Source organism: Cherax quadricarinatus, chromosome 1, assembly GCF_038502225.1.
Source record: "Cherax quadricarinatus isolate ZL_2023a chromosome 1, ASM3850222v1, whole genome shotgun sequence".
NCBI lineage: Eukaryota > Metazoa > Arthropoda > Malacostraca > Decapoda > Parastacidae > Cherax > Cherax quadricarinatus.
The window spans coordinates 46,539,545-46,562,181 of record NC_091292.1 but is presented as its reverse complement, the minus strand read 5'-3'; the positions used below and the strand labels follow the sequence as shown (position 1 = coordinate 46,562,181).

Below are 22,637 nucleotides of genomic sequence, written 5' to 3'. Positions count from 1 at the left end.
AGCCGTTTAGATTATCCCAGATCATAGCTCCGTCAATGAACTTCTGGTTCTGGACTCAAATTTTGTCCCTAATATGTTCAGGGAGAATCACTGCTATAAACTCTCTGGATGCATCGCATGCCCGAGACGACTGAAAAGTAGGTAGGGCAATCTGTGATGACTTGCGGACACCAATGCCTCCTAGTCTGACTGGATGTGTAGCTTGGTCCCACTGCCCATCTTCTAGAGTAAGGTTAAGTACTTTTGAAAAAATCTTCCTCAGGATACTGTCATATTCGTGCAGTATAGGGTTATCATATGAAGGTGCACATCTTGGGAAATATGTCAATCTGGGAAGACTCAAGGTACAAGGAATCGTGGGTGCCAAGATTGCCTATTCGTTGTTCCAGTCTCCTCATCTCTTCTAGTGAGGGGCTGAGAGGGAAAAACTGCCCTCCTCAGTATGGGTACCGCTGGGAGTTTGTTGGGGGAGGCGCCGGTTGTTGGGTGGAAGCGTAGCCCTGAGACTGGGGTGAGGGGAGTACAATACACATGGACTTGCACACTATATGTTGTTTACACTGTCTTTCAATACACACAACAGTATTAGTTTCCCATGTACATCATGAAAGATGTGAGTATGTGCACTGCTGAACCCCCAGTGTGTTCACTCACCACGACGCCTCTTCCCCCCTCCCCCGTGGCGTGGGGGAGGCTGCACTGACTGGTCAATCCCTCGTTAACATTAACACCACATTGATTTTCCATAACATATACCTCTAATTATTCCATGCATCGACACGTAACCATTTCTAAGTTAACTGGAAGCATGACGCATGGCGCTGGAGCTAGATGTTTTTAAACGAGCTTTTCGAGGTTTGTATATACGATAATCTTGGCCGGCGCTCGCACATAGTGTAGGTTCTATTCTCCCACACCCACACTGGCCATCTTCTCTACGACCACCACTCATCAACCTTAACAAACTATACAACACTTCCACTATTTACGTTGAAACGATGCATTGGAATGTCTTCTCGCTGCACTGGAATCTTCCAAGGGTAATCCCACTGAGTCCTGTTCAGTCTTGACCTGGTCAGTCTCTTTTTCAGGAGTTATAATCGAAAATCTTGCACCTAGCCCGCCACAAGTTTTGTCATGCCGGCTGGATATGTTGCACTAGCCTACCACTGTGAGCGAGAACCAGTGTTGTTATTGATCAATACCACTCGCCCGTGGTTACAATAACATATATATGCGACTCGTAGGCAAGTACTCCAATATATATACGTATATATATATATATATATATATATATATATATATATAAATATATATATATATATATATATATATTTTATATATATATATATATATATATATATATATATATATATATATGTCGTGCCGAATATGTAAAACTGGTCAATTAGCAAGAACTCATTTAAAATTAAGCCCTTTCTAAAAAATTTACTAATACGTTTAAAGATATATTTTTTTCATTAATGTTAATGTTAAAAAATTTTAATTTTGCACCAAAAGAATCTTAGAAAACTTATCTAACCTTATTATAAAAAGAGCAATTTATTTTAGCCTAACCCAACTAAATATATTTTAAATACGTTTACAGTAAATTAGTACTAAACAAACACAATCAAATATATTTTTTTCGTTAGGTTCAGAATGATTTTGGCGAAATTATTGCATACATAAATTTTCACTTGTCCTATATGGCAAGATGAGCGTTGCTATTTAAGCCAAGATCGCAAGTTCTGCGATATATATATATATATATATATATATATATATATATATATATATATATATATATATATATCTATATATATATATATATATATATATATATATATATATATATATATATGTCGTGCCGAATATGTGAAACTGGTCAATTAGCAAGAACTCATTTAAAATTAAGTCCTTTCTAAAACTTCTCTTATACGTTTAAAGATATATTTTTTCATTAATGTTGATGTAAAAAATTATAATTTTGCACCAAAAGGAACTTAGAAAACTTACCTTACCTTATCATAACAAGAACAATTTATTTTAGCCTAACCCAACTAAATATATTTTAGATTTGTTTACAATATTTTAATACTAAACAAACACAGTGAAATATATTTTTTTCATTAGGTTCAGAATGATTTTGGCGAAATTATTGCATACACAAATTTTCACTTGTCCTATATGGCAATATAAGCGTTGCTATTTAAGCCAAGATCGCAAGATCTGGCTATTCGACACGACATACACACACACACACACACACACATATATATATATATATATATATATATATATATATATATATATTTATATATATATATATATATATATATATATATATGTATATATATATATATATATATATATATATATATATATATATATGTATATATATGTATATATATGTATATATATACATATATATATGTATATATATATATATATATGTATATATATGTATATATATGTATATATATACATATATATACGTATATATATATGTATATATATATATATATATATATATATATATGTATATATATATATATATAAGTATATATATATGTATATATGTATGTATATATATATGTATATATATATGTATATATATATGTATATATATATGTATATATATATGTATATATATACATATATATATATGTATATATATACATATATATATGTATATATATATATATATATATATATACATATATAATATATATATATATATATAATATATATATATATATATATATATAATGTCGTGCCGAATAGGCAGAACTTGCGATCTTGGCTTAAATAGCAACGCTCATCTTGCCATATAGGGCAAGCGAAAATTTGTGTATGCAATAATTTCGCCAAAATCATTCTGAACCTAACGAAAAAAATACATTTGATTGTGTTTGTATAGTACTAAATTACTGTAAACGTATTTAAAATATATTTAGTTGGGTTAGGCTAAAATAAATTGCTCTTTTTATAATAAGGTTAGGTAAGTTTTCTAAGATTCTTTTGGTGCAAAATTAAAAATTTTTGCATTAACATAAATGAAAAAAATATATCTTCAAACGTATAAGAGAAAATTTCAGAAAGGACTTAATTTTAAATGAGTTCTTGCTAAATCACCAGTTTTACATATTCGGCACGACATATATATATATATGTATATATATATATATATATATATATATATATATATATATATATATATATATATATATATATAAATATATATATATATATGTCGTGCCGAATATGTAAAACTGGTCAATTAGCAAGAACTCATTTAAAATTAAGTCCTTTCTGAAATTTTCTCTTATACGTTTAAAGATATATTTTTCTCATTATTGTTAATGTAAAAATTTAAAATTTTGCACCAAAAGAATCTTAGAAGACTTACCTAACCTTATTATAACAAGAGTTAGTTAGTTAAAGATTAGCCGGTATTCTCCCGGCCCGGGCCTTGTCCAAGTGGTGGCCCGGCCTTGTCTCCCTCTTTAGGGAGTGTCTGAGACCTAAATCTCCCATGGGAGGAGGCACAAGTACCTCCTCATCTTTGGGACCAACTGTCCCCAGGCCTAGCCACAAGCTAGGCTTCTCTGGTCTGCCATCCCCGCCCCAAGGGGGCTAATGGGAATGACAGTCTTATGAGCTAAAGGCTCGGGCTCAGGCACCTACCCTACCCTAGAAGGGTTAGGCATGGTGTCGATCTATAACAAGAGCAATGTATTTTAGCCTAACCCAACAAAATATATTTTAAATACGTTTACAATAATTTAGTACTAAAAAACACAATCAAATATATTTTTTTCGTTAGGTTCAGAATGATTTTGGCGAAATTATTGCATTCACAAATTTTCACTTGTCCTATATGGCAAGATGAGCTTTACGAATTTGTAGTCCTGAGTTCATAGATGAGGAAATATCCAAAATTTATGAAATAGGTAATGATTTAAAATACCCAAGAAATGTAATTGATAAATCTTTTAAAGTTGCTAGAAACACTTTTTATAATCCAAAAAGGGACAACCAGCCTTATTCAACTAAAAATATGTTGGTTCTCCCTTACCATGAAAACTTGGTTGATATGCCTTCTCTTCTTAAGACTTTTAATATTAAAGTTGTATTCAAAAATCTTGATACAGTGATAAAACTTTTGATAAAGAATTCCCCTCAAAATGCTGATGGATGTGTCTATAAGATTCCTTGTAAAATTTGCGATAAAGTTTATTACGGTCAAACTGGTAAAAATCTCGAACTAAGATTAAAACAACATAAATATGGCATTAGAACTGGACAAGATTCCAATGCTCTATTTATTCATGTAAGAGATTTTAACCATCCAATTGATTTTCAAAAAGTTGAGAAAGTAGTATCAAGCAAGTCCATGGTCGACAGGAATATAATTGAATCTTGTTTCATAAAAAGCAGTTTTGACAATAATATGAATATTTCCTTTGGTTTATATAAATTAGACCCATTTATAATTAATAGAATTTGGGAAGAATTTAATAATACACTGGACAAATAATAATTTTTAAATTTTCTTGGGTAGAATAGCTTGGGGGTGAGTTGTGCAAGGGACCTATCCAAGTTGGGTCGCCGCACGTCACGTGTTTAACCGTTGTGGGATCTGATAGTGAGGTGCTGGCCGGACCCCTTATATAGCTTCCTTGGATGCTTTACTTTCATAGTTCCTTGATAATATGAGTAGTCACGAAAGCGCTTGGAATTTCTCTATTCTTTCAGAGTGGTTGTTTTGCATATTTTGAAATCACCAGTTTACTGTGATCTTACTGCATATATATATATATATATATATATATATATATATATATATATATATATATATATATATATATATATATATATATATATATATATATATATATATATGTCGTGCCGAATAGGCAGAACTTGCGATCTTTGCTTAAATATCAGCGTTCATCTTTCCATATAGGACAAATGAAAATTTGTGTATGCAATAATTTCGCCAAAATCATTCTGAACCTAACGGAAAAAATATATTTCACTGTGTTTGTTTAGTATAAAATTATTGTTGTGTACGAATGGTATATAATACCGACAAGATGAGATTAAGACACATGTGCAACATCTGGGTATCTTTATTGTAGACGTTTCGCCATCCAGTGGCTTTATCAATACAAATTCTAGGACATAACTTGAAGACAGAACTATGTAGAGAAGATGAGGTAATCAGTCCCTCAACCTAGGAGTAGGTGCGAAGAGCACCATAGTCTCCACGACTATGGTGCTCTTAAGTTTTCTAAGTTCCTTTTGTTGCAAAATTATAAATTTTTACATTAACATTAATGAAAAAAATATCTTTAAACGTAGAAGAGAAAATTTTAGAAAGGACTTAATTTTAAATGAGTTCTTGCTAATTGACCAGTTTTACATATTCGGCACGACATATATATATATATATATATATATATATACATATATATATATATATATATATATATATATATATATATATATATATATATATATATACATATATGCCAAATAGGCAGAACTTGCGATCTTGGCTTAAATAGCAATGCTCATCTTGCCATATAGGACAAGTGAAAATTTGTGTATGCAATAATTGCGCCAAAATCATTCTGAACCTAACGAAAAAAATATTTGATTGTGTTTGTAAAACATTACAAATTTTTAACGAGGCATTACAAATTTATGGAAGTCAGTAGCGTTCCATCTCTCATCAACTGGATGAGCACATTATATAATGCTAAAATAAAGTCAGTACACTCGCTAAAACCCCCAACACTAAACACAAACAACATAATTTAAATAACCTCTCATTGCGATACGATTATCGCACATGAAATATGCCCAATAAAGGCTATAAACGCACACTCTACATAAGCCCAAAAGCTCTTCAAGGTCTTACACCTATAATCTTAACACCATTCACACTTAATACATGAAGAAGGTCATGACGACCCTGACACATCAAACACAGAATTCTTCATTCGTTACTACGTAATTACTTGATATCACCTTTGTTTTCTGTGCCCACTTGCATGCTACATACACGTATGCCACACATCTACACCTTCATATACCCACATACACCTTACTCTCACCCCTCCCCAGGAGGCGACCCCGCTGTGTCCCCCTGAATTCCCCCTTCTCGTATGTAATCCCCAACCCCCCCCCCCCTTACTCACTCAGCCTAAGTCGTAGATTCATGAGAAACCCTACCGTTAACATTCTATACCCTTCCGAAAAATCCTTCTCCCACCTCCTCCCATACAGTTCTCTATTACGACACATCGTACGATAAACCGTTACCGCTAGTACCCGCCTCCGCACCTCACAATCCCCCCTCCCCCTCATCACCCACGATATATATATATATATAATCCACTATTATATAATCCAAAGCTCTTATAACACTCTCATCGAACCCTCCCACATCCAGGCTTAGTGCACGCAGAACCGACACCCCTCGGCCTCCCAGCCCCTGTACAACCCTACTTAACCAATACCTAACACCCTCCAGTCCCCCACAAAAGTATACTGCATGGAACGCCGTCTCATTCTCCCCACAGATTCCACACCTTCCGCCCACAATTACCCCTCTGGTTCTTAGTACCTCCCCCGACGGTAGTATGCCATGCAGAAAACGATACGTTACCTCCCTTACTCTAGGCTTTAACTTCAACTTGCTAAACCTATACCAAATACTCTTCCATGCGTACATGGGGAACAATCCCTCAACTGGTACAACAATCCTGTCTGCAAGCAACCTACACAAAACCCCTACTCGAATTTTCCTGGGTTCTCTAACCAACATCAAAGCCCTCAGAACAGTTTCACATTCCCTCAACTCCACACCACCATACAACTTACCCAACCTATCATGTACTTTTCCCAGCTGCCCTCCACTCACACCTTCGCGCAAAACCTCCCATTTAAGAAACACACATTTAATTCTCCTTCTCAGATCCATCAACCCCAACCCACCCTGGCGCACAGGTAACATTACAACCTCTCTCCTCAGCCAATCGCACCTTGAACCCCACAAAAAGTTAAACACTCGTCTCAGAATTCCCACAATCGCCGTCCCTGTTAATGGGAACACGGCTGCTACGTGCCAAACCTTACTATACAATAATACATTTATAACAATCACTCGTTGTACGAGAGTCAGATGATGAGGTCGCAATGCCCCCAGACGCCCCTGAATCCTTTCCATTAATCTATTCGAGTTTTCCTCTCGAGCAGCATCCAAGTCATCCTTATATGTGATACCACAAATTTTTAAAGACACCGTTTGTTTCCTCACAACGTTACATCTCCCCCCCCCTCCACCCCATCACCTAACCCCATGATCATTGACTTCTCTCTATTTACCTGCATCCCTGTTGCGTTTCCGAACTGTTGCACAACATCATCCAAAACACCCAACGCCATCCCCTCTCGAACCAGGACTGTTGTATCGTCTACATATCCTATTATTCCAGGCCAGACTTCCCCGACCTCCCCCACACCTCCACTCGTGTCACATACACAACGTTCAACCATTCTATAGAAGGGGTCCTGAATGCACGCAAACAACATTTGCCACATGGGACACCCCTGCCTAAGTCCCCTACCCATTACAATCTCCTCCCCCAAGCATCCATTAATCTGTACCCTCATCTTAGCTCCATTGTACAACGTGGTTACCCAATTAACTATTTCTTCCCCATAACCTTGCCTCCTAAGTATAACTTCCAATGCTCCCCTTTCCACCCTGTCATAGGCCCCCTGCCAGTCTAAGGCCAACAACGCCGCCCTCCCTCCCCCCCTTTTGACTCCACAAAACTTCTCAGTATTCCATGACCCTCAATCATCGACCTTCCAGGCAAACCATACTGCGTTTTCGAAACCACTCTCCCTACCACACATTTAAACCGATTACCCAAGACTTTAGCGAACAACTTATAATCAGCACATAACAGAGATATGGCACGGTACTCCTTGAGGGTGTGCTGCCCCTTACCCTTCTGGACCAACACTACAACTGCTGTTGCTTGCTTGTCCCCCATCACACCCTTCTCCTTCATCTGATTAAATAACCTACCCATGAATCCCCTTATCACCTCCCAATGTTGGAGGTAAAATTAAGCCGGGAGACCGTCTATTCCCGGTGCTTTGCCCTTCCTCGTTCCCCTTAAAGCCAACTCTATTTCCTCTTCCGTTATTACCCCCCCTAAAGCCTTTCTATCACTATTCCCTAAATTACACGTCACATACTCACACACCTTCTCTAAATCCACATTATCCACCTTCCCACTTGTCCAATACCCTTCATACCATTTATCCGCATACGCACACATTCCTTTCGTAGTTAGTATCGCCTGACCCATTCTATAACCCCCCGCCATCTCATGTACCTCTAACCTCGGAATAGCTGTAACCCGCTGTCTCTGTTTTTGACATCGCAACACACACGCCGATGGCTTGTCTCCCCAAACCACCTCCTCTACCCCTGCCTGCACCCTTACCGCTTGAAACCTCTCATTTTGTTATATCTTTAAACGTATAACAGAAAAATTTAGACAGGATTTAATTTTAAACGAGTTCTTGCTAATTGACCAGTTTTACAGATTCGGCACGATATATACATATATATATATATATATATATATATATATATATATATATATATATATATATATATATATATATATATATATATATATATATATATATATATGAAAGGGGTAGGGGAGTTTCGGTGGGGGGAAATAAATGGGATTAAATCTGGAGTATCTGAGAGAGTTAGAGCAAAGGAAGGGGTAGCAGTAATGTTGTATGATCAGTTATGGAAGGAGAAACGAGAATATGAATGTGTAAATTCAAGAATTATGTGGATTAAAGTAAAGGTTGGATGCGAGAAGTGGGTCATAATAAGCGTGTATGCACCTGGAGAAGACAGGAATGCAGAGGAGAGAGAGAGATTTTGGGAGATGTTAAGTGAATGTATAGGAGCCTTTGAACCAAGTGAGAGAGTAATTGTGGTAGGGGACCTGAATGCTAAAGTAGGAGAAACTTTTAGAGAGGGTGTGGTAGGTAAGTTTGGGGTGCCAGGTGTAAATGATAATGGGAGCCCTTTGATTGAACTTTGTATAGAAAGGGGTTTAGTTATAGGTAATACATATTTTAAGAAAAAGAGGATAAATAAGTATACAAGATATAATGTAGGGCGAAATGACAGTAGTTTGTTGGATTATGTATTTGTAGATAAAAGACTGTTAAGTAGACTTCAGGATGTACATGTTTATAGAGGGGCCACAGATATATCAGATCACTTTCTAGTTGTAGCTACACTGAGAGTAAAAGGTAGATGGGATACAAGGAGAATAGAAGCATCGGGGAAGAGAGAGGTGAAGGTTTATAAACTAAAAGAGGAGGCAATTAGGGAAAGATATAAACAGCTATTGGAGGATAGATGGGCTAATGAGAGCATAGGCAATGGGGTCGAAGAGGTATGGGGTAAGTTTAAAAATGTAGTGTTAGAGTGTTCAGCAGAAGTTTGCGGTTACAGGAAAGTGGGTGCGGGAGGGAAGAGGAGCGATTGTGGAATGATGATGTGAAGAGAGTAGTAAGGGAGAAAAAGTTAGCATATGAGAAGTTTTTACAAAGTAGAAGTGATGCAAGGAGGAAAGAGTATATGGAGAAAAAGAGAGAGGTTAAGAGAGTGGTGAAGCAATGTAAAAAGAGAGCAAATGAGAGAGTGGGTGAGATGTTATCAACAAATTTTGTTGAAAATAAGAAAAAGTTTTGGAGTGAGATTAACAAGTTAAGAAAGCCTAGAGAACAAATGGATTTGTCAGTTAAAAATAGGATAAGAGTGTTATTAAATGGAGAGTTAGAGGTATTGGGAAGATGGAGGGAATATTTTGAGGAATTGTTAAATGTTGATGAAGATAGGGAAGCTGTGATTTCGTGTATAGGGCAAGGAGGAACAACATCTTGTAGGAGTGAGGAAGAGCCAGTTGTGAGTGTGGGGGAAGTTCGTGAGGCAGTAGGTAAAATGAAAGGGGGTAAGGCAGCCGGGATTGATGGGATAAAGATAGAAATGTTAAAAGCAGGTGCGGATATAGTTTTGGAGTGGTTGGTGCAATTATTTAATAAATGCATGGAAGACGGTAAGGTACCTAGGGATTGGCAGAGAGCATGCATAGTTCCTTTGTATAAAGGCAAAGGGGATAAAAGAGAGTGCAAAAATTAGAGGGGGATAAGTCTGTTGAGTATACCTGGCAAAGTGTATGGTAGAATTATTATTGAAAGAATTAAGAGTAAGACGGAGAATAGGATAGCAGATGAACAAGGAGGCTTTAGGAAAGGTAGGGGGTGTGTGGACCAGGTGTTTACAGTGAAACATATAAGTGAACAGTATTTAGATAAGGCTAAAGAGGTCTTTGTGGCATTTATGGATTTGGAAAAGGCGTATGACAGGGTGGATAGGGGGGCAATGTGGCAGATGTTGCAGGTGTATGGTGTAGGAGGTAGGTTACTGAAAGCAGTGAAGAGTTTTTACGAGGATAGTGAGGCTCAAGTTAGAGTATGTAGGAAAGAGGGAAATTATTTCCCAGTAAAAGTAGGCCTTAGACAAGGATGTGTGATGTCACCGTGGTTGTTTAATATATTTATAGATGGGGTTGTAAGAAAAGTAAATGCGAGGGTCTTGGCAAGAGGCGTGGAGTTAAAAGATGAAGAATCACACACAAAGTGGGAGTTGTCACAGTTGCTCTTTGCTGATGACACTGTGCTCTTGGGAGATTCTGAAGAGAAGTTGCAGAGATTGGTGGATGAATTTGGTAGGGTGTGCAAAAGAAGAAAATTGAAAGCGAATACAGGAAAGAGTAAGGTTATGAGGATAACAAAAAGATTAGGTGATGAAAGATTGGATATCAGATTGGAGGGAGAGAGTATGGAGGAGGTGAATGTATTCAGATATTTGGGAGTGGATGTGTCAGCGGATGGGTCTATGAAAGATGAGGTGAATCATAGAATTGATGAGGGGAAAAGGGTGAGTGGTGCACTTAGGAGTCTGTGGAGACAAAGAACTTTGTCCTTGGAGGCAAAGAGGGGAATGTATGAGAGTATAGTTTTACCAACGCTCTTATATGGGTGTGAAGCATGGGTGATGAATGTTGCAGCGAGGAGAAGGCTGGAGGCAGTGGAGATGTCATGTCTGAGAGCAATGTGTGGTGTGAATATAATGCAGAGAATTCGTAGTTTGGAAGTTAGGAGGAGGTGCGGGATTACCAAAACTGTTGTCCAGAGGGCTGAGGAAGGGTTGTTGAGGTGGTTCGGACATGTGGAGAGAATGGAGCGAAACAGAATAACTTCAAGAGTGTATCAGTCTGTACTGGAAGGAAGGCGGGGTAGGGGTCGGCCTAGGGAAGGTTGGAGTGAGGGGGTAAAGGAGGTTTTGTGTGCGAGGGGCTTGGACTTCCAGCAGGCACGCGTGAGCGTGTTTGGTAGGAGTGAATGGAGACAAATGGTTTTTAATACTTGACGTGCTGTTGGAGTGTGAGCAAAGTAACATTTATGAAGTGGTTCAGGGAAACCGGCAGGCCGGACTTGAGTCCTGGAGATGGGAAGTACAGTGCCTGCACTCTGAAGGAGGGGTGTTAATGTTGCAGTTTAAAAACTGTTGTGTAAAGCACCCTTCTGCAAGACAGTGATGGAGTGAATGATGGTGAAAGTTTTTCTTTTTCGGGCCACCCTGCCTTGGTGGGAATCAGCCAGTGTGATAATATATATAAATATATATATATATATATATATATATATATATATATATATATATATATATATATATATATATATGTATATACACATGTATATGTATATATATATATATATCTTTCTTTCTTTCAACACACCGGCCGTATCCCACCGAGGCAGGGTGGCCCAAAAGGAAAAACGAAAGTTTCTCCTTTTACATTTAGTAATATATACAGGAGAAGAGGTTACTAGCCCCTTGCTCCCGGCATTTTAGTCGCCTCTTACAACACGCATGGCTTACGGAGGAAGAATTCTGTTCCACTTCCCCATGGAGCAATATATATATATATATATATATATATATATATATATATATATATATATATATATATATATATATATTATAAATATATATATATATATATATATATATATATATATTTATATACATATTATACATATATATATATATTGGGGAATCAAATTCAAAATGGGAATTGACACAGTTACTTTTTGCTGATGATACTGTGCTTATGGGAGATTCTAAAGAAAAATTGCAAAGGTTAGTGGATGAGTTTGGGAGTGTGTGTAAAGGTAGAAAGTTGAAAGTGAACATAGATAAAAGTAAGGTGATGAGGGTGTCAAATGATTTAGATAAAGAAAAATTGGATATCAAATTGTGGAGGAGGAGTATGGAAGAAGTGAATGTTTTCAGATACTTGGGAGTTGACGTGTCGGCGGATGGATTTATGAAGGATGAGGTTAATCATAGAATTGATGAGGGAAAAAAGGTGAGTGGTGCGTTGAGGTATATGTGGAGTCAAAAAACGTTATCTTTGGAGGCAAAGAAGGGAATGTATGAAAGTATAGTAGTACCAACACTCTTATATGGGTGTGAAGCTTGGGTGGTAAATGCAGCAGCGAGGAGACGGTTGGAGGCAGTGGAGATGTCCTGTTTAAGGACAATGTGTGGTGTAAATATTATGCATAAAATTCTTAGTGTGGAAATTAGGAAAAGGTGTGGAGTTAATAAAAGTATTAGTCAGAGGGCAGAAGAGGGGTTGTTGAGGTGGTTTGGTCATTTAGAGAGAATGGATCAAAGTAGAATGACATGGAAAGCATATAAATCTATAGGGGAAGGAAGGCGGGGTAGGGGTCGTCCTCGAAAGGGTTGGAGAGAGGGGGTAAAGGAGGTTTTGCGGGCAAGGGACTTGGACTTCCAGCAAGCGTGCGTGAGCGTGTTAGATAGGAGTGAATGGAGACGAATGGTACTTGGGACCTGACGATCTGTTGGAGTGTGAGCAGGGTAATATTTAGTGAAGGGATTCAGGGAACCCGGTTATTTTCATATAGTCGGACTTGAGTCCTGGAAATGGGAAGTACAATGCCTGCACTTTAAAGGAGGGGTTTGGGATATTGGCAGTTTGGAGGGATATGTTGTGTATCTTTATATGTGTATGCTTCAAGACTGTTGTATTCTGAGCACCTCTGCAAAAACATGATGATGAAAGTATTTTCTTTTTGGGGATTTTCTTTCTTTTTTGGGTCACCCTGCCTCGGTGGGAGACGGCCGACTTGTTGAAATATATATATATATATATATATATATATATATATATATATATATATATATATATATATATATATATATATATATATATGTATATATATTTGTGCCGAATAGTTAAACCACGGACGAGTGGTATTGTTCAATAACAACACTGCGCAAGCCAAAGATTCGAACCCATATTGAACTGTCCCGCCATTGTGAGCGAGAACCAGTGTTGTCATTGTTCAAGACAACTCGTACGTGGTTACACTAATAAACATATGCTGTTCGTAAGCTAGTACACCAAACAGGAGAGAGAATGAAATTAGCTTGTAAACTCCCACACCACCGTATGTCCTCGGACGAAAAGTAACACACCTAGCTTGGTTTGCTATTTGGTTCTTGTAGGATTGGGTAGTCCTGTGGGTTATGGTGTCATAAGAACATAAGAACATAAGAATGGAGGAACACTGTAGAAGGCCTACTGGCCCATGCGAGGCAGGTCCTTATCAAAACAACCTCTACCTATGATGAGGACGGGTTCTCGCTCACAATGGAGCACCAGTACAACATGGGTTCGAATCCTTGGCTTAGCGCAGTGTTTTTATTGATCAATTCCACTCGTTCGTGGTTACAATAATATATATATGTTGCTCGTAGGCTAGTACACAAAACAAGGATGAGAATGAAATTAGCTTGGAAGTTCCCACACTGCCGAATGTCCTCGTACCAAAAGTAGCGTACCTAGCTTGGCTGAGTGTTGGGTTCTTTTAGAATTGGGTAGTCCTGTGGGTTATGGCGTCATGTGGTTCTCGCTCACAATGGTGGGCCAGTGCAACATAGGTTCGAATCCTGTGCAAGCCCAGTGTTGTTATTGATATATATATATATATATATATATATATATATATATATATATATATATATATATATATATATATATATATATATATATATATATATATATATATATATACATGTCTATGCATTTGCTCGTTAATGCAACTATCCTGTACTAAACGAGTGTACCTAACGAAGTGGCTACTGTCATTTTTTATACATAAAGATATTACGTGTCTTTGGAAGATTGAACTGTTAGGGACAATGGCTTCTACCTATTTTTGTGAATAATTAAAAGCTCCGTGGGCGGTTGAATACCAGAGAACTTTAAACTTTTCATGTGTGCCGTCCGATCTGAGTAGTAATGTCATAGTCTAGCTTTCAGCAATTTAGCTTATTATCCTTCACAGAACTGGCCTGATTCTTAATTAGCATGCGTTTAACTGCCCTCATGTACTTACAATGCAATATTAAATCAGTCGTGTCAGTTAATGACACAGCATAGCGAAGTTCTTAATAAAAGGTAAAATCAGCACATTATGAATAGGAGGCGACTTCGTAGGTTCAGTCGTGCAGTATTTTAACTTAGTTCTCAGTAACACCTTGAAAAAGTCTTTGGGATAACTTAATTTTGAGTCATAAAAAATCATACCTATTTCAACTCTGAAGAATTCCGAGTTACAAATACGCAAACTCTCGGGCAAATTGTGAGGAAGAAATTCCTTCTAACCATCACTTCATGAGCGAAATAATAGTAGATGTACGGAGACATATGTAGACGATCTATATACAGCAAATTTAAGCCTGTCAACCCAGTAAACACAAAGTACCTTAAAGTGGTAGTTTATCACTTTCTGGTTGAACATTGAACACAAGGCATTTAAATTTTGTATGTGTAGTAATATTTGAGGTTAAGTAGTTTATTTTGTTCAGATCTTCTGGTGTGAGCAGTCAAGACCTGACAGTGCCAGACACCATCACTCAGTGGGTGGGCAAGGCTGTGTGTGCACACCCAGAGAAGGGCGTGGGACTTTCCCAGAGGAAGTCCATTATTACCTTCACGCCCTTCTTCGCCGACCTCACCCTTCCACCCACTGTCAAGAGAGGCGAGATCCTTCCCGTCAAGATATCCATCTTCAACTACCTGAGTCAGCCAATACCTGTAAGTATCTACTATTAACTATTCGGTTTAATCAGTACCTGTAGTTATCTACTACATGAGGCAGCTAATGCCTGTTAGTATTTACTTTTCAATTATCTTATTTGATTAATATCTATAATTACCTACTTATCAAATATTCCAGGTAACTAATATTTTTCTATTCCATATAATTCTTGAAAGTCAATTTCCGCTTCAATTTAATAATTTAAGTTCTTTATAATAGTCTAATAAATTTTTTAATTTTTTTTTTCATATTACTGAGAAAGCTCAAACGACGAATATAAATTATACCCTTAAATATATCTAATTCTATTTTTTTGCCCAGATTATTTACTAACCAGTGAAAACGAAAAACGATCTCTTTGTGTTGAGTTCAAATTTAATTAAGGGCCACAGAAATTATTACAACCAGATACTGAGGAAACATTCCGAGTAATATTACATAGACCTTCTAAGTGTTATAGTTGTCAGCCGCTTTTAGATGTAACTATCTAAAGTGGAAACGGATTGCATTTCATAAATAACTTTATTTAAAGTTGTTGACTTCTAAATAATTCATATATACAATTTTTTTTATCTTTGAACGTTGCTCTAAGTTACATTCCATTGATTTATTTAAGTTTACTGTATCGTCAAATTTTCACATTAAGGTGACCGTACAAGTGGAGGAGAGCAGTGAATACGACATCCTTGAGGAACCTGGACAGCAAGGTCTTGGAAAACAAAGTTCGTGTTTGCCAGCGCAAGATAAAGTCGTCCGTGACTTATTGTGGCTAGCTGGTCTAGTGGCTAGCGCGACGGGCTGGAGTTTTGAGACAGTGAGGATCAAGCAGTGAATACAGGACAGCAAGGTCTTGGATGTGATCGGTGAAGTCAACATTACGGTGACGGCGTTCGTGGATCACCAGTTCTCAGGGGCGTGTGGCTCAGGAGACACATCAATCACCAGAAGGTCACACAACTAACTTATCACTTATCTTTTGTTCCACTCAAGAAATGTTCCTTGATTCTGGTGAGGAGTTTTTGAACTAAGGATTAGGGCCTGTGGCCCACTTCTTTGGATCTAACCTGAATTCCGCCCATTTATATAAGTGCTGTAAGACCCCAATGGGTTTAGCGCTCCCTCATGAATGCAATAATAATAATAATAATAATAATAATCTTTTGTTAACTGTTAGCATCTTTTTTCATAATTCATTAGCTAGAATCACTAAACTCATTAAGGACAATCATAATAATAGTGTTATATGCAGTGGTCGCTCTTAAGAGTGTAATGCTTTGAGTATTCATGAAATGTTATTGTTTTCTTCAGAGATGCTTTGATAAAACCAATCAAGGTTGAGGCTGAGGGTTTCCTGAGAGAAAAAACCTGGACCAAGTACATCTGCACTGAAGGTGAGAATTTGTCAAGAGAGTATCATTTTTTAAGTTTATTCTTTCATCATCTATCTCAAGTTACTTAGTTGATATGTCCGTGAAAAGTGACTGGTCTGATGGGAAACAAGTTCTACAGGGTGTGGGATGTCCAGAGTTTTCAGTTCTCTGTCAATAAGAATTGTCACTATGAGACATTGAGGTAATTATCTGTCAATTGAGAATTTGATGCAAACACCTCACCCATGGTTATCCTCTTGCGAGATTTCCTCCCCCCTCCCTCTCTCTCTGCCACCTGTGTTGTATAATATATCTGACAGCGTGAGTCTTGGGTCTTATTGCTAATATTATGGTTCCCATCATCAGAGTTCTGTATGTTCTTACCTCGTTTGTGAGGTCAGAACATACAGGATATTGAAATAGCTTTAATCCATGCTTGAGGCTCACTTACGTGCCCGGGCTGGGAAAGAAACATGGCTTGTGAACCAGGCTGCCCATCTTATGTGGCATTCGTAGCTAAATGGATAAGAGAGCTGCCTGGGAATCTTGACCGTCCCTAGTAGCAGTACTGAGTCATGCTGACTGCGATCTTTCTTTGTATATACCAGCTTGTTTCTGCGTGTTGCATTGATATTAAATATATATATATATATATATATATATATATATATATTCTGCTTGGCGGTAAGAGAGCTGACTTCCAGCTTGCGTAGAGAGCTCAAAATCTGATTCCTGGACGACAACACTCTGACAGGTACAGAAGAGTCTCTTCTTTAGAACCTACAACTGGTGAAGACACAGGAAAAAGCCTTGGGACTCATCCTCAATCCCTGCAAGTGTAAAATCATCACAACCACCCAGGAAATAATCAGAGCTGTGGAAACAATCCTTCCTGAAGCCTTTACTACCACTTCATCCTAGAGCACCCTCTTGGGAACACCGCTGGGTCATCAGGCCATCGACACAGTCCTCCCGGATAAACTGAATGACCTGAAGAGTATGGTGGAGCGAATAAGGGATCTTGATGGCCATGATGCCCTGTATCTCCTTAAAAAGTGTACCAAGAGCCAGGACTCACTTCCTAAGGTATGCACCCTCTTTTGGCAACCCAACACACAACGAATATTACTCACTCCTGAGATCAGTCTTTACAAAGGCACTGAATCTATCACTGGAAGACTAGCAATGGGATCAGGTAACTCTTCCAGTGTGAGTGCGAGGTATAGGGGTGTGCAAGGCTCACCAACGCTTCAGGATAGGACAAAGCTCGTCTCCTAGCGGTGCAGGCACCACATTCAAGAGATTTCCTTTTAGCTGTTCCCAATTCCTCCCTTGGCACTCGCCTTGACCCACAGGCCATTCGGATTGGTGGTGCTCTTCGCCTAGCCACCGCCATACTCACCGAACATAGGTGTTGAGAAATGGCATTACCAGCTAAGTTTAAATATAAGGAAACTTAACTTAGAAAGACAGCTCATCGCCCGCACAGCCGCCCCTGCAGACGAGGTCTTGAGAAGCTGTCGAAGTCATCTCTCAACGGGCTGTAATGAGTTATAATTTGTAAGATTATAAATTACCCCTAGGGGGTGTTATGTCAGCATATTTCATTCACTGATGGCTGACGAACTTACTTGTGTGGACTCAAAAGTCCGCCCCTTACTGCCGACTATAGGTTGATTACAAACTCCTTGCGACTCAAGAACTGCGCAGTCCCCCGTACTACAAGAAATTCGTAACCTACCTTGCTCTTGTAGCGTGAGCTATGGTGTTCTTCACACCTTCGACAGGTATCGGTGACTTGATAGAAGCTGAAGTGTCCTTGGATGTCCACGTCTTCTATAGTCTAGGAATACGCACACTGGTACACTATGTTCCACAAGATTTGTCTTTATTGTTCACAATCTTATCACTAAAGAAGCTGATCACACTTCTCTGTAAGTGTTTATTGTGTTTTGTGAGACACTTTGTTCACACTAACGCACAGATGGTTCTTTGTTGGTTATCCTGGCGTCAGTGTCAGTCTCAGTAAAGTCAAAAGTAATCTGAAGACGCCACAACGCCCCACGCCGTTACTGCCCCTTGCACAAAGGAAAAGCTGACCTAGTACTTTTGCTTCCTTGCCACTTCCTCCATGAGGCAAAACAGAATGTTTGATTCTTGCTGTCTTAAGCATAGACAACAATATACACTATCTTCACCATGATAATAAAGTGGGAGCAGGATTTTCCTTAATTGTCCTGCTAAGGTAAGAGATGTACTGTCTCTTATTAAAATACACTCTGCAACACTGGACTGCAAGGAGCGGCGGTCGCTTGACCACAGGTCGTATACTGGTACTGCATCTGGGATCAATTACTCGCTGTAGCAGTAAACAAGATATTTGCCCCTTCTGAGAGGGCTGGGCCCCTCAGGGCTGAAAGGGGCTGAAGGGGGCTGATGGGGGCTGATACCCCCCTCCTGGAGAAAATTTCTCCACAATAGGTGTATTTGCGGCGGGGCATCGGCTGATCATTTCGGACTTCACGGTCTTATGTGTCATACATTAAAAGGGAAGCATTCTAGACATGAGGAGGTAAACGACATCATAAAAAGAAGTCTCGCCACAGCCCGTTGCCCAGGTGAATGGGAACCCCAAGTACAGAGGCCTGACAGAAGTCAAAAGCATTCTGTTGGAGTCACTATGCTACCCGGGAAGAGTGGTAAACAGATTGCCTAGGACTACACCTGTCCCGCCATATTGACGGATGCCTACTTGCCATACTCTGAAACTGAAGGGGGTGGAACTGCCAGCTACAGGAAGATTAAGAAGATCTGCAAATATGAAGGCCTGTCCCCGTCCGAAAACTTCATTCCAGTAGGGTCAGAGACCCTTGGAACAAGGGGCAAGTGTTATAAAAAGTTCCTCAAAGAGCTCGGTGAAAAGCTCGTCACAGAAACTAAGGATCACAGAGCGGCCAGCTTTCTCTGTCAGAGACTCAGTTTTGCGATCCAGAGGGAAAATGCCTGCAGCATTCTGGGCATGCAGCCCTCCACTAGGGAGCTGGACTAAGTATTCGAGATATATATATATATATATATATATATATATATATATATATATATATATATATATATATATATATATATATTTATATATATATATATATATATATATATATATATATATATATATATATATATATATATATATATATATATATATATATATATATATATATATTTCAACAAGTTGTCCGTCTCCCACCGAGGCAGGGTGACCCAAAAAAGAAAGAAAATCCCCAAAAAGAAAATGCTTTCATCGTCATTCAACACTTTCACCACACTCACACATAATCACTGTTTTTGCAGAGGTACTCAGAATACAAGAGTTTAGAAGCATATATGTATAAAGATACACAATATATCCCTCCAAACTGCCAATATCCCAAACCCCTCCTTTAAAGTGCAGGCATTGTACTTCCCATTTCCAGGACTCAAGTCCGACTATATGAAAATAATCAGTTTCCCTGAATCCCTTCACTAAATATTACCCTGCTCACACTCCAACAGATCGTCAGGTCCCAAGTACCATTCGTCTCCATTCACTCCTATCTAACACGCTCACGCACGCTTGCTGGAAGTCCAAGCCCCTTGCCCACAAAACCTCCTTTACCCCCTCTTTCCAACCCTTTCGAGGACGACCCCTACCTCGCCTTCCTTCCCCTATAGATTTATATGCTTTCCATGTAATTCTACTTTGATCCATTCTCTCTAAATGACCAAACCACCTCAACAACTCCTCTTCTGCCCTCTGACTAATACTTTTATTAACTCCACACCTTTTCCTAATTTCCACACTCCGAATTTTCTGCATAATATTTACACCACACATTGCCCTTAGACAGGACATCTCCACTGCCTCCAACCGTCTCCTCGCTGCTGCATTTACCACCCAAGCTTCACACCCATATAAGAGTGTTGGTACTACTATACTTTCATACATTCCCTTCTTTACCTCCATAGATAACGTTTTCTGACTCCACATATACCTCAATGCACCACTCACCTTTTTTCCCTCATCAATTCTATGATTAACCTCATCCTTCATAAATCCATCCGCCGACACGTCAACTCCCAAGTATCTGAAAACATTTACTTCTTCCATACTCCTCCTCCCCAATTTGATATCCAATTTATCTTTATCTAAATCACTTGATACCCTCATCACCTTACTCTTTTCTATGTTCACTTTCAACTTTCTACCTTTACACACATTCCCAAACTCATCCACTAACCTTTGCAATTTTTCTTTAGAATCTCCCATAAGCACAGTATCATCAGCAAAAAGTAACTGTGTTAATTCCCATTTTGAATTTGATTCCCCATAATTTAATTCCACCCCTCTCCCGAACACCCTAGCATTTACTTCTTTTACAACCCCATCTATAAATATATTAAACAACCATGGTGACATTACACATCCCTGTCTAAGACCTACTTTTACCGGGAAGTAGTCTTCCTCTCTTCTACACACCCTAACCTGAGCCTCATTATCCTCATAAAAACTCTTTACAGCATTTAGTAACTTACCACCTATTCCATATACTTGCAACATCTGCCACATTGCTCCCCTATCCATTCTATCATATGCCTTTTCTAAATCCATAAATGCAATAAAAACTTCCCTACCTTTATCTAAATACTGTTTACATATATGCTTCAATGTAAACACTTGATATACACATCCCCTACCCACTCTGAAACCTCCTTGCTCATCCGCAATCCTAAATTCTGTCTTACCTCTAATTCTTTCAATTAAAACCCTACCATACACTTTTCCTGGTATACTCAATAAACTTATTCCTCTATACATGCTCTCCGCCAATCCCTAGGTACCTTCCCCTCTTTCATACATTTATTAAACAAAAGTACCAACCACTCCAACACTGTATCCCCCCCTGCTTTTAACATTTCTGTCATGATCCCATCAGTTCCAGCTGCTTTACCCCCTTTCATTCTACGTAATGCCTCACGGACCTCCCCCACACTTACTCTTCTGACCATTAGATAATACTCATCAAGATAGAGTCAAACTGTCGGTTTTTTCATCAATGTTTTTGAGAGCTTTACGTATTTATAGTCCAGAGTTCATTGATGAAGAAATATCCAAAATTTGTGAAATAGCTAATGATCTGAAATATCCAAGAAACGTAATTGATAAATCTTTTAAAATTGCTAGAAATACTTTGATCAATCCAAAAAATTACAACCAACCTTATTCAACTAAAAATATGTTGGTTCTCCCTTACCATGAAAATTTGGTTGATATGCCTTCTCTTCTTAAGACTTTTAATATCAAAGTTGTATTTAAAAATCTTGATACAGTAAAAAAAAATAAAGAATTTCCCCCAAATTGCTGACAAATGTGTGTATAAGATTCCTTGTAAAATTTGCAATAAAGTTTAGTACGGTCAAACTGGTAAAAGTCTTGAACTATGATTAAAACAACATGAATAGAGTATTAGAACTGGACAAGATTCCAATGCTCTATTTATTCATGTGAGAGATTTTAACCATCCAATTGATTTTCAAAAAGTTGAGAAAGTAGTATCAAACAAGTTCATAGTTGACAGGAATTTAATTGAATCTGTTTCATAAAAAGCAGTTTTGAGAAAAATACGAATATTTCCTTTGGTTTATATAAATTGGATTCATTTACAATTAATAAAATTTGGGAAGAATTTAATGATACATTAGACAAGTAAAAAATCTTAATGCTTGAGTAGAGTATCAGGTGTGTTTCACAGATTCGGTTGTTGCCACACGTCTCTGAGGTGTAGTGTTGTGGTAACGTGATTGTGAGGTGTAGTCTTTACTCTTTATATGCCTTCCCCTCTACGTTTTGTTTTTTATAGTTCCTTGTTAATGTGAGAAGTCACGAAAGCGCTTGGAATTTCATTA

General features: G+C 38.0%; 1 protein-coding gene across 1 annotated transcript in view; it reads left to right on the top strand.

The window, feature by feature from the left end:
- The window catches only part of LOC128685334 (pregnancy zone protein), a 446,170-nt gene that overhangs the window by 355,720 nt on the left and 67,813 nt on the right, over positions 1–22,637 (top strand). Inside the window, 3 exon segments of the mRNA XM_070082123.1 lie at positions 15,095–15,323; positions 15,974–16,275; positions 16,636–16,718. Of these exon segments, the coding sequence (XP_069938224.1) occupies positions 15,095–15,323; positions 15,974–16,275; positions 16,636–16,718 (614 nt within the window).